Source organism: Lepidothrix coronata, unplaced genomic scaffold (genome assembly GCF_001604755.1).
Source record: "Lepidothrix coronata isolate B3197 unplaced genomic scaffold, Lepidothrix_coronata-1.0 Scaffold99, whole genome shotgun sequence".
In the NCBI taxonomy this organism is placed as follows: domain Eukaryota; kingdom Metazoa; phylum Chordata; class Aves; order Passeriformes; family Pipridae; genus Lepidothrix; species Lepidothrix coronata.
In genome coordinates, this window is record NW_016690279.1 from 3,828,337 (window position 1) to 3,841,848 (window position 13,512).

Here is a 13,512-nt window from a genome sequence, read left to right on the forward strand (position 1 = left end):
AGGGTGGACAACAGGGAAAATTTCTTCCCTGAAAGGGTGGTCAAGCCCTGGCACAGACTACCCAGGACAGTGGTGGAGTCACCATGCCTGGGGGGATTTAAAAAGACATGTGGCCCTTGGGGACATGGTTTAGTGGTGGCCTTGGCAGTGCTGGGATTGGACTCGATCTTAGAAGATGTTTCCGACCTGGACAATTCTGTGATTTTTACAGGTCACTGTTTCTGACACTCTCTCTGTAAGAAATGGTCTCTGTTTGCAAAGTTTTACCACCCCTGGTAACCCCCTTGCCAGCTCGTGCCAGTGCAAGCACAGTTTTACAGAGATCAGCCTTACCTGGAACAGAAAGAACCCGGTCACCACCAGTTCCTCATGTCCCACCTTTCAGCACTGTGTCAGAGTAAGGCGGTTGTCACTTGCTGTGGTGCAACTCACCCTTGGAGCAGCACATTCCATCTGTTCCCACCTCCCTGTGCATCTGCAGCTCACGGGGTGACAGCCCCACCTCCCACCCTCTGTGTGGGGCTGCTGTGGGGCTTCACCGCCATCCTGACAGCCACTATCACAAACCTCTCTGGTCATTTCCCTCCTCACTCTCCCAGAAAGCCCTTCCTTGAGAGAAAAGCCAAGATTAAACACAGGTTTGTATTCAGGTCTCAAAAATGGACTCACTTCCAACATCCCTCATTTTAACCTCATCTGTTCATCACTCCATAAATATCAACCTGCAAAGCTCTGGACATGTTGCAGTTTAGATCTGTGCTGTCCCCTCAGATTTAATGACTCCTGAATGTCCATTCATCCTTATGCATCCCCTGGGGACAAAATCAGAGCCAGAGCTCTATGAGAAGATTGACAGGCAACCATTTTATGAAATATTTTTCAGAGAAAAATGTCCACAAAACATCCGTTGGACTTTAAAACAAAAATTACACCAGCTCATGTGTCCTACAGTTCTGACAGGTCAGACAAAAGCATTTTTAGACATATATGTATACATTTATATACAAATAATATAAATGTCTATAACTTAGTTATATATATTTAATATTATTGTATGTTGTCACATCGTAGAAATATTTCTACGTCGCTTAAATAAATATTTATACGTATAAAAATATATATCAATGGTAAATATATTATTTAAAGGTCACAGTTCACAAAGCCAGCCAGCTGTGTTGAAAAAGAGAAAAGGGCAATTTTTACAGAGAGTGGCCTTTGCCCAGAGCTGGGGCTGCCTTCTGGAAACTGCCTTTTTGGTCTTAGAAAGTTTCAGAAGTTTAGTTTAACTTTGTTCCTTATCAAAAAAAAAAGTAATACTTTCTTGGAAGATAAAGACTGTCTTAATGATGGTTTAAATCTGAGCAACTCAAAAAGAGCATTTTCTTCCAGAGAGCCTGATTCTTCAGCTTAACAGGTGTTACTCGACAGAGAAACCCCACTTGTTTTCCCTTTCTTTGGCTGGACTTTGCCTTTATCAAACCCAGCTCCTTTCCTGCAGCACAGCTACCTGATCACACAGTCCTGCCAAATACTTGTGCACCCATCACTCCTCTTTAGCCACAGAGCAGTGCACTTTTCCTTCCCTTCCTTAGGGGTGTTCTCCCACATCAGGCACCTTCCCAGTTTTCCCTGTCCAATTCCACAGCATTACTTTGTTCTTATGCATTTATCCTTTGTCACTGCGACCTTCTCTAATTTCTACTCCCACACTCACCTTCCACATTCTCTGGTCACACGTTTGACACTCCTCCTTCTGCTGACTCCACGCCCAGTAACTCTGCAAACAGGATTTCTGTGAGGAACACAACACCTCTTCCCAGGAGATCTCACCAGTTCATTCAGGTCTCCTTCCTGCAGTCACACCTCGGATTTTGCTCCCTGTGTTCCGAGCATCACCAGTGCCAGGGCTGCACCCACCCCCATCCGCTGCCATCTCACATTCCAGCTAACCAGAAGTGGTTATTATGAATCTGAAATGGTTCTGTCTCTCCTTGCTCTCTGCATTTAAACATCCGTAATTCCTCAGCTGTGGTGACACAGCACAGGAGCCCAGACACAAATTCCCTCTCCTCTGCCTGGGATGGTCCCAGCCCTGGGGTAACAGCCCACATTATTATCCTCTTTTCCTTGCACCAGTACAGGAATAGAGGCATGGGCTGTGCACCACCAGACTGGCCTGGAATCTACAGTACAGCCCTCTGAGTTCACACACCAACTTGCAAAAAATACCTTTCCCTTGTGAGTAGCCTTATCCTTGGCAGGATGCTCCCAACTCCCACTTCTGAGCATGTTCCCGTGGAAGAACATTCCACTGGACTACGAGATGACTGAGTGCTCAAGCAGTCACACTAAACAGCGATGTGATACGACAGCAAGGAAGTTTCTGGCCTTTATTTGAAGGCTTTTACCAGTTACAGTAAGAATTGTCATTGCAAACCAGGAATTTTTTAAAAAACGAATAATAAAAGTTAAAAAAAAAAAAAAACAAACAAACATCCACGAGTCCACCTGCAAGTAAGACATGTTGGTACAGAAAGGAGATGTGCGCTTTTGCTTCTTCCATCCTGTTTGTTTTTCAAATAACTGATAAACTAAGATACTAGGAAAGGTTGGATGCTATTGGAATCATTCCAGCAGGTGAGCATTTAAAATTAACAGCATATACTGTACCAGGGTAACAGAGTAGCTACGTTAAGTCTATGGGTTTGAGTTGGGCTTATTGTAATTTGCTTCCCAAAAAAGGACATTAAAAAACAGATTATGCCAAGATATCTATAACAGAGCCATAAGTTGACTCTATGAGTTTGTCCCCATTCTATTTATAACTCATCTTGGTAGCAAAGAAGTGATGTAAGCAACTGGAAATCTGAGCAGTGTGTGACTGACCAGATTGCCACTGCAATTCAGCTTTATAATGCACGTCCAATATGTCCACACATCCATCAGCCTCCCAAGGCACACCAGCAGGAATTCTGACTCAGCATTCTCCTAGCAGAAAAGGCTGTTTACTTGCTTTGTCCAAAATCAACCCATTTGATGACCTGGGTGCTTCCCAGTTCCACGCACACAATCCTGTTAGAAAGAGATTTGAAGCAACCAGGTCCCAGTGCACAACTTCTGGCCTCTCAAAAGTCATCTTCACCTTCAGCCACATCCTGCTGCCATCTTTTGCTTTGAGTTGCTGGAATAATGGAGTATTTAGAGTCGAAAAAAATATGCTTCCGACTTCAAAGCAAGGAAGTAATGGTAAAGAAGATTTTATGTGCCTCAAACCCCAGTTCTATGTCTGTGCTTGTGCAGTCCAGCCCCAGCTGTGCCACACCAGCAGGCAGTGCCAGCAGTGCCTGTTCTCCAGAGTAAGGCACCCACAGAGCCCTCAGGGGCAGGGAGGGTGCTCCCCAGCACGGGAGCAGCCCTGCAGGGATCACTTCCCATTCCAAGGTCAGATAAACCCCATGAGCACCTCTCTGCAGATGCTGGTCTGTGCACACAGCTGTGACAGGAGAACTGAAGCTCATCTATGAAACGCACTTCAAATCAAACAAATCAACTCAGTTTACAGTCAGTCTGCTCACAGAGCCTGTTGACAGAAACACTTAACATCTCATTTGTTTATAACTAATAAACCAGTGTTTTAGCAGTTTTAAAATACGTTAAACACACGTATGTGGCAGCATTCCTGTTACACAGCCCCATTCCAACACCAGGAGGAGGAGGAAATCAACACCACACTCACATCCCATCCACTTGTGAGAGGGAAAAATAAAGAGAGGGGGGAAAAAAAAAAAAAAAAGAACTCAAGCAACCATTTCCCCCAGCACACTCCAAAGAAAATTCCAAGATTACTGTCACTGAGGTTAGCAATGCCTGGGGCTGGAGAATGGAAGCTGAAATTCCAGGTCCTGCAAGCTTCACCACAAAACTACCACGAGCTCCAGCTCTGCCTAATGGTATCTGAAAGCACGAGAGACTCCAGCAGACATGACACTCTTGAAATACAGAACTTTATTTAGAAACTGCTTAAAATAGAAAAACCCTGTCAAGAAAAATCCAAGTCAAATATGGTTTCTCAGTAAAATGGAGTTTTAGGGCAACAAAAGTCTAAAAGGCCACAAGAGAAATAGCACCACTGCAATTTTAAACAATGGCTAGATACTTGCATTTTTGGCATTCACTGAATTTGGGTTTTTCTCTGAACTTCACAAAGATTCATGCACTACACAATTACCATAAAATGCTCTCCTACACACATTTTAGGACAAGCTACCACCAGAAACAAATGAATACAAGCACAACGGGACTGATCAATCTCAGTAGTGAAGGGGGGTCAGAAGTCTTGCAGGATCTTGCCAAACACAACAGTAATGAGGGGCATGATAGCAAAAAAGGACAGTTAAGGAAAGTACTTTAAATATTAATATTTAAGTTAGTCTCAGTACTGTATTTTCTGCAATAACATTAGCTCTGTTAGCCAGCATCTTTTAGTTTTTACCCCAGAAGACTACTGAACTGGCAAGTATTATTAATATGCCCTGGTTTGAAGGGAAAAAGAAAGAAAACAGAAAAATATCATCCTCATATGCTCATTTCACTTTCATTCAAAGCCAGTTGCACAGTGCAAGTCCTGTTACAACTATAGGGTGTGATCAGCATTCCTTGGGATGGGAAAGGGAAAAATGAGAGACCAGAAAGGACTCCAAAAGAAATGAAAATAAACAGAACAAATAGAAACAAGAGCCAGGAAGAAAAATTATTTCTGAAGGACATTTTAGGCAGTGAGACTGGATGCCCTTTGCTTTTGTTTTTCTTACAGAAAACACAGTACGTTTTGGCAAAGCCACAATGCCACAGAGAAAGGCTTCAGCACTCTTCAAGGTAATTTATGTGTCTCAGCTGTTCATACTCCCTCTAATCTTGTGACAGGCAACGTTAAGGCCCATTTCATCGAGAACTAATCACTTAGTAAGCAGCTTTACATAGGAATGGAGTTTTGTTTTAATAGCCCCTTTTGAGCACTTGCTGACACAGTGAGATTGCCACGCAAGGCCTCTCGGACAGCAGTGAATGGAGTTAAACAAACGTCTACCCCAATATGAAGCACATAAAATCTCCCATCACATTACTTCAATTTGGCATATGGAAGCATATTTTAAATACTCTTAAGGCATTTATTATAATTTCTGTGCTGCAATTTCACATTAACTCAATCTTCCTGTGAGTCAGAGTCTTTAATTTCTCTACTACACGCCACCTTAGATACAAAAAGAGTCTTCCCACAAACCAGTGTTTTACCAGCAAACCATTCTGCAACGAGTTCCAAATATTCAGCCTCTTGCTCCCTAAATATACCACCTCGATGTGAATACTGCTCTGCTACAGCGTGAGAAAGAGCTCCTAACTCAAACCCACTGTAAAAGTGAAACTTCCGCAAAGTGCACTTTAAGAAGAGGTACTTTTTGCTTATGAAAAGAAACCAGTGAGTCCTCTAAGAATAAAGTGGAGTATTTTACAGTTAAGCACATGATCTGGGGCAAAGAATTCTGATGTTGCTGCTCTGCTGGTACAGTATGTGGTCTGTTAATACTCTTCTTGTTCCTCCTGCGGTGCTCCTTCGTCAGGTATCACAAAGCCTTCCTGAAGGGGAAGAAAACAAGAGCTTTAATGAAAATCTGATGTCAAACCAGTTCCTAGCTACTCTGTGTGCCTTTCCCCCCCCTTTTACTTCAGATAGGTACCCTTAAGTCACTATTTACAGTGTCAAGATGCATTACCAGAAGTATTTTCCTCATCTTTGATCTATTTGTTACACACTTCTCATGAAAGGCCAACCTTGTTTGCTGCCTGACTATAATTATGCTATCTGCTCCTTTATTACAGGAAAAAGCTAGGCCATAAACCTCATGGGACAAAAAAAAAAAAAATAGAACTAGAAGGAGCCCTGGAAAGCAAACCAGCTTCCAATTACAAGGGCAGGGAGGAACTGTGCAACCCAATTTATAACAGATTACTTACATCTGTGGCATAAAGAATTTCCACAATCCTCTGCAACACTGGATCATTCTCCCCTTCATTCTCCTGGCAGATCAATTCAATGTTCCTCAATTTGCCAAAGTAGAAGTCTCTCTCCTTCTCCAGATCTTCAACAGTAAGTTTCAATACATTGATCTGCCAAGGGGCATCAATAATAATTTATCCACCAGAGACAGAATTCAGTAGGATCTATGCAAAAGGCGGGTCCCCAAAGTTCTCAGAAGGGTGTTGATATGCAAAGCACTTCAGCAGTAACCAAGATATGAGGGGAGGGGGACTGTGAGAGGAGGAAAAGGGCTATTTCTCAAATTGTAATATTATAATATTATTGCCACAACAAACATCCAGTTCAACACATGCAAAACATGGAAAACACATGGAAATTCTAAAGGCTGATTCCATGAAATAGGTAAAGCACTGCCTGCCTGCAGTTCTCCTTGCTCACACATTCTTTCACGACAACTCTCCCGCTGACAGCAGTTTCAGTTGTGTTACACTCAGGATTTCAGTGAAGGAGCAGCTGCTCATAGCTCTGTTGGAATGCTGGGAGAGCTGCAACACAGCTGTGGAAATACTTACCAACCATGCTATGTGTGACACGGCACACACTGGGGTTAAATGTCTGGGCACTCCTGTGCAGGAGGGGTTTCACTCCCATCAGGAGAGCAAGGCATTTTGACAAAGGCTTCCAACTACGTGAGTTTAAATGAGCTGACTAGATTCAGACAGTTTTCCTCCATTTGCCCAACCAGACATTTCATGCTGTTGGAGGAACAAACCTGCACACAACCCTGCCAAGCAGAGGTCACTCCCAGGGCTGTGCTGTACCCACCTGCTCGATCAGTCCGGCCGATTCGTCGTCTCCTCCGCCCTTTTTGACCATCCCAGACCCAGCTTTGGGAGCTGCTGGGGTCCTCTGTGCAACAATGGGCCTCTGCGGGGCTGCAAGATTAGTTCACCGATTAACTCCAATTAATTCTCCCTCCTATAAAGGTACTATCCCCCCTCCAAACATGCTTAGGCATGCAAGAGTTTGAAGATATGTTCCTTCCTTGACTCCATGTGACATGTGCTTTTTTTTTTGGCATGGCTTGGCACCAATCCTTGCCATTTTCTCTTTTAGAGAAGACTGTTCTTTCTGTAGCCTCGACACCTGGGTACTACAGCAGCCTCAGTGTTTGAGCCTAACATCTCTGAAACAAGATGCAAAATACTATAAGCCCATACACTAATTTTAAATAGCAACCCAGTCTTCATTTCCCCAGAGTTTTTGATGATCTAGATAATCTTTTAACTAGTTTCTCTACCTGCACTGCCAGTTCCAAGAGATTTTCTGGGTTTGTTCATGACTGGAGCAACAAGATTTGGTGCTATTGTGTCTTGGCCTTGTCGAGCAGCAACAGGATCATACTCCTTCCCATCATAGTTTGCATCAAAAAATTTTTTGAACCACTGAACAAATTCAAAGTTGTCCTGAAATTTTCCTTTCACTAGTTTGTCCACAGGAATTATCTGAAGCAGGGGAAAAAGGAAAAAAAAAAATTAGACTCATATTAAGGGTAAAGAACCTCTGTATTTTTATATAAAGTTTTAAAATTAATGCACTCAGAAGACATACAAATCTAATTCTTGTCCAGTCTAGAGAAAATCCTCCTTGACCACAACTATGTCAAACAGTAGGATTTTTGCTAATAATTGGAATGAAAAACAAATCAGGCTCACTGTGAGAGTCCAAATAATTTTAAATAATTCTGCAGCAAGGTTTCTGCTACATCAAGCTCACACACAAATCTTCCTGTCCACGTGAAGCTGGTTCAGGCAGTGCTGGGTCTGATGAATATGAACTGCTGACCAAATCCACAGCCTGCCAACACACAGAACTGCTACAAGAGCAAAACATCACCTTTATAGCAGATTCCAGCTTCTCTGGAATGGGGTGTGTAACTGAAGATTATTAAAAAGATGCAGCAAATGGTGAAGTCTTGTCTGTAGGTCACGAGCTGAGGTCCATGACCTGGCAGGGACCAGGAGCCACGACTGTTACATGACCACAGATTCATGGAATCACAGAATGGTTTGGTTTGGAAGGGACCTTAAAGCTCCTCTCATTCCAACCCCCTGCCATGGGCAGGGACACCTTCCACTAGTCCAGGTTGCTCAGAGCTCCATCCAACCTGACCTTAAACACTTCCAGGGATGAGGCAGCCACAGTTTCTCTGGGACACCTGTCCCAGTGCCTCAGTATCCTCACAGGGAAGAGTTTTTTCATAATGACCACTTTCCAAATGACCATTCAGCATTTGGAAGCCACACTGGTTGTCCAGGTGTGGACAGACTGCACAAGTCACTGTCCCCAAGCAGAGACTGACTCTGTGTTAGAGCTGCTGCCAGCACACAACAAGCTGTCTTCTTAAAGAAGGAAAAAGCGTTAACACAGGATGTTCTACATCCTACCAAACACAGTCTGTCACTATCACCTGGATAAATCCCCCTTCCATAAGCACAACTGTCATTCAATCTGAACAAGCTTTTTCACAGATCTCATTTTCACTCACTAAAAATCACAGGTTTTAATACCTGGAGGTATTTAAAAGCTGTGTAGATGTGGCCCTTGGGGAGGTGGTTTAGTGGTGGCCTTGGCAGTGCAGGGGGCACAGTCAGAATCAATGGTCTTAGAGGGCTTTTCCAACCTTAACAATTATATAGTTCTACATACTGGTAAAGAAGAACTTGAAATCCTTAGGACTATCACAGCAGTAGGTTATGGGAGCACGCCTCATATAAACATGGTCCAAAAAAGGAAGTTCAGGCAAACCTTATCCAATAGAAATTTCAATATTAGTCAACATAAGTTGCACAGAATTAAAATGGAAACATTCACCTCATGGTTAAGAACAAGAAACCTGCCCTTGGCTGCAGTAAAGCAGATCATGTCCTAAATGAATTGAGGACCCCAATGCAAACCAAAACCAAAAGTTTTGAGATTTACAAACCAAAAGCAAATTCTGCTCCCAGATTTAGTCAGCTCTAAATCTGAAAGTACATCCCATCTACACCAACATTAAGAACACAGAGAAATCAGTTACAGCCCAGCTTACTTTGTCAACACCCATTCGTTTAAAACCTGCTTGTAGAACCTTGAAGTTTTGAATGTACTCATGTTCCAATTTTGCTTGAAACTTCACTTTCTTGAGTGCTACAGAACCTGGGAAGAGCATGTCCATGAACTGACAGTATGCAGCACCTGCCAAAAGGAAAAGAACACAAATCCTGGGATGAATTAAGTCAGCTCAGCTCACTAACCTTCACAAATTACTTTCCAGTTAGATCAGCAAACTGACCTGACTCCTCAGCTACACAAGCCCTTAAAGGCAACAAAGGCAAGAAAACAGGAACCTTCAGTCTCCTTTTTTGTGCAGCATGGCCGCAGATAAGCTTATGGGAGCTGCAGAACCAAACTTTTGGGCTCATTACTTGAACTCTTACGAATAAGAGCAATCCTGCCTCCACAGTTCAAAGGTAAAAAGAAAAATCCAATGAGTAATTTGACTTGCCTTTCTTCGTGGATATCAGTACAGATCTGAGATGCTACATGTGTCCAACAGGCATGTAATCTCCTCTTAACAACACTAATAGCACTAAATCAGAAAAAGCATTATTCTAAAAATCGTATTTCACCATTATCCAAATTTACTTCCTAGAAATAGAAGCTATACACAATTCAAGGTGCCCTCCAAGATAAAAGGCCAATTAAGCTGGATTATATTTAAAACAGGCCTTAATCAAAGAACTGAAATAAGATAGTGTTTCTATTAATTTTAAATCCTTCATGTCCTCTAATTCAGCTCTTGTTGTAATAAGAGCAAGAGAGGGATTCAGTTCAGCCACAAAGAGCAGATAATCACCTCCAAAAATCGGGTTTTGTAGAATATACACACACAGTAAAAAAAAAAAAAAAATTTAAACTAGATCATCACTCTGAAGTGATGATACACAAGCATGTGCCACTGAAAACACCAGCACAACATTTGGAGCATTATTCCCCCACCAGCATGCATTAATTAAGGAGTAATGGGAACCCTAACCTAAACCATCAAACAGCTACACAACAAGCTTTTGGGAGCTATCTGAAAACCAAGAAGTAATATATAACAGCATTGCCCCAAACTACTCTATTCATCTCAACCACATTCTATAATAGTTCACTTTCCATCAAGATATTTTGCAGGGGCTCCCACTTTCACCTGCTACCAGAAGACTGACATCATCCACTGATGCAAATTAAAAAAGAAAAAAAAAACACCACACCAAAAAAAACAACTCTTGCTGTTTGCTCTCCACTGTCTCTCAGTTCACTTGCTGCAGAACTCCAATCCCAACTCAAACACAGAGGACTTGCCAGAAACCAGGGGTTTGCTCACTACTGGCAGTCTGAGAGATAAGCATGATCAAAAGAGGGATCACAGCGTAAGTCAAAGGTCATCTTTTGTGCATTTATGCAACCTCAAACTGTTGCTGTTACTACTGCCCTTGCCAAAGGCAGCAAAGCAAGCTTGGGAACTCCTGCTTCCACAGGACTATGACAGCAAAAGCCACTTCATGCCTGCCGAGGCACAAAGCATTTCTGCAGACACAGGAAAGGGACGTTACTCAGCATGTACATCAACAGCTCTCCGTCTTTCCCTTAAAACAGGTGAGCTGAAATTCTGCAGAGACAGCAATAATCACCCTCACTTCAACACAGGGCTCTCACAGCATTGAACACTCACACCAATGCACAACCTCTCTGCTGTGCAAATCAACCCTGCACACGACAGGTTTTTAACCTGCCCATCCGAAAGCAGACAGTGCTGATCACTTCCCTTCCTTCTGTGGGTGTAGATCTTTAGTTCCTTCACCCTCGCAGTTTATTCTCCATCATCACATTAGACAAAAGGCACCACAAATACCTGTTCAGATGTCTATCTTGAGTCCCCTGCTACTCTGTAATCTTTGGGATTGTTTTTTCCAGGCTGTATCGACAGTCCCAAACTTATTTTAAATTTGTTCCCCCTTTTATTCCACATCTCTCATCCCACGAGCAACACCTTAAGTCAAAGACACTGTATGAGCTACACTTCCACTTTTCACTGAGTGCCTGTTGCAGTCACCCAAATCATCTCATACTCAGGCTGCATTTTTAGCCTCGGGTTTTTTCAGCTCTGCAAACTATTATCTTTTATTCATTCCTACAAGCCTCCTCCTTCCACACTTCCCTCCCTACTATGACATTTGACTCCATTTCTGTACCACAACAACTTCCCCTTTTCTGCCTATAACTGTACATGAGATTCAGCTGGGCTGACACAGACTGACGTGCCCTGGGACCAGAAGGAGTTGTAAAAGTCCTGCAGGTGACCCCACGAGTCACCAGTTTGCCTTCCTCACACTCCAGTGCTCTTCTATAATTCAGCTAGCTACCCATGTTAAGACTTACTCTACCCATTGAGACTCAATACTTAATTCCTCCTCATGGGAAAGCACTCTCTTCCTCAGTCTTTTTTTCACATTATTGCCCATTCCTTATGGCACCTATGCTGTAGTGAGTCAGGAGAACGTGCCTTTTCATTACACTACCATTAACAACCACTTCAATAACACTCCAACCATAACTGGCTCATAACACTGACCACGAATCTGTTCACACCAGGAACTAAGCCAGGAGCAGGACAGCAGGGCAGCACAGAGGGCTCACACTGCACAGCTGCACCTCTGCAGAACCAGGGTGCACATCCCATTCGGGACTCTGTTTGGGACACCGACTCCTCACCTGAGCACAGCTGTTCGATCTTGGTCAGCGTCAGCTGCAGAGACTCATTGATCCACGCCAGCATGTCATGTCGGCTCAAGTTATCGCTGGTCACTGAAGTAGAATACACATTCACTGCCATTTTCTGAAAGACACAACCAGAGGTGTGAGTGCCGCAGACGCCGGTCCCCCACGCTCAGGGGCTGTGTGGAGGTGGAGCCGCTTCCTTTTGAGCCTTCCCGACACGCCAGCGAGCGCATCGCGACGGAGCTGCCCGCTGCCAACAGCTGGGCGGACCCTCCCTCCCCGCGGCCGCCCGGGGCTCGGCTCCGCGATTTCCCAGGAAAAATTCGCACCGAGGCGCTCACGTGGGAACCGCTGAAAAGGAATCACGGCCGCGGCGAGTCACTCATCCCCTCTCTTCCCCAGCGCCACCGGGAACGGCCGGAACACTTCCTGCCCGGCTCACGGTATCTCCCGCGGGATCAGCCCCGAGCGGCCGCTCCCCGCCCAGCCCCGCCGGCACAAAGCGGAGCCGCCGCCGCAGCTGCCGCCGGGCAGGGCCGCCCGCGCCGCGGGGCGGGGCACGGCCCGCTCATACCCCCCATACGCAGCCCCCAACCCATCCTCACCGCCCCCCCGCCGGGCGCTCCGCTCCGCCACCGCACCCCCGCCCGCGGAGGGGCGCGGCCCGGCCCTGCAGGCCTCGCGCCGGTCCCCTCACAGCGGCGGCGCCCCGCCGGGCCGCCCCCCGTGCCCCCCGTGCCCCCCAGAGCGCGGGGTCCCCCCCTCCCGCGCGGCGGCCCCGGCCCCGGCCCCGGTACCTGCGCCGCGCTCGCCCCGTCGGCCCCGCGTTCAAACCGGCCCCGCCCGCCCTGACCGGGACCGCGTCACGCGCTCGCTGCGCGCCTGCGTCACGCGCGCGTCACGGCCCCGCGCGGGGAGCGCCGCGCGCCGGGACGGGCCGGCGAGAAGGGGAGGGAGGGCGGGGCCGGTTGCTAAGGGGCGGGGCCAACAGCCGCGTTGCTACGTATGTAGGCCACGCCCATCCGCATTGCCCCGCCCCGCGGGCTCGCCCGCCATTGGCGGAGCCGGTGGCCCCGCCCACACCGCGGGGTCCCGCGTGCCCGAGGGGTCGCGCGGGGATCGGGAACGAGGGAGCGGCGGGGGAATGCCGGGACCGACCCCCGGGTACAGCCGGGACCGACCACCCTGCACCAACCACCCCGCACCGAGCACTAGGTACCAGCCCCCCGGTACAGCCAGCACCGACGCCCCGGTACCGATCACCGGGTACCGCCCCCCCCCAGTACTGACTACCTGGCACCGACCACCGGGTACGAACCACCCGGTACAGCCAGGCCCAGACCCCAGCACAGCCCAGCCCAGACTGATGGGCTCTCGTATTTCAATCTGAAATTAAGGGCATTTTTTCTGAACTGGTAGAATTGTGCAGTCCTGCTGCCACCGGTGCAATCCGTCTAGTGGATGGATGGCTTGAACTTGTAAGATACACATTTATTTTCAGTTATGTTGTAAAAGCTGAGATGTCAAGGAGAGGTAAATTATTATGTCTTGCTGATTTCATGATTGAGTCCTTACTGGTTCCCCAGATCTTTGGATAATGAGACAAGATTTTAATTTTTTATTTTTTTTTGAAAAATAACCTTAGTCTTAAAAGCAATTAACTGACC

At 46.0% G+C, this 13,512-nt stretch overlaps 1 protein-coding gene across 2 annotated transcripts; it reads right to left on the reverse strand.

Moving 5' to 3' along the window:
* Window positions 1-2,364: 2,364 nt before the first annotated feature.
* On the reverse strand, window positions 2,365-12,747 carry MAPRE1 (microtubule associated protein RP/EB family member 1). 2 transcript variants are annotated; one of them, XM_017822731.1, is made up of 7 exons: window positions 12,643-12,747; window positions 11,840-11,963; window positions 9,129-9,274; window positions 7,338-7,542; window positions 6,863-6,972; window positions 6,013-6,165; window positions 2,365-5,634 (listed from the first exon to the last, which is right to left on the reverse strand). In XM_017822731.1, exons 2-7 carry the CDS (start codon window positions 11,958-11,960, stop codon window positions 5,578-5,580), a joined length of 792 nt encoding a protein of 263 aa, XP_017678220.1. In that variant the 5' UTR covers window positions 11,961-11,963; window positions 12,643-12,747; the 3' UTR covers window positions 2,365-5,577. The 2 variants fall into 2 exon arrangements, with proteins under 2 accessions (XP_017678220.1, XP_017678221.1); XM_017822732.1 differs by lacking the exon at window positions 12,643-12,747 and adding an exon at window positions 12,175-12,195.
* Window positions 12,748-13,512: the final 765 nt, after the last annotated feature.

What these genes read in the sequence shown, in the direction of transcription:
- MAPRE1 (XM_017822731.1), bottom strand. Translation starts at nt 11,960, where the DNA reads ATGGCAGTGAATGTGTATTCTACTTCAGTGACCAGCGATAACTTGAGC. An exon ending in AACGAATGGGTGTTGACAAA is followed by an intron (nt 7,543 to 9,128) that starts GTAAGCTGGGCT and finishes CCCCTGCTTCAG; the next exon opens with ATAATTCCTGTGGACAAACT. An exon ending in CGGCCGGACTGATCGAGCAG is followed by an intron (nt 6,166 to 6,862) that starts GTGGGTACAGCA and finishes GCCCCTTGGCAG; the next exon opens with ATCAATGTATTGAAACTTAC.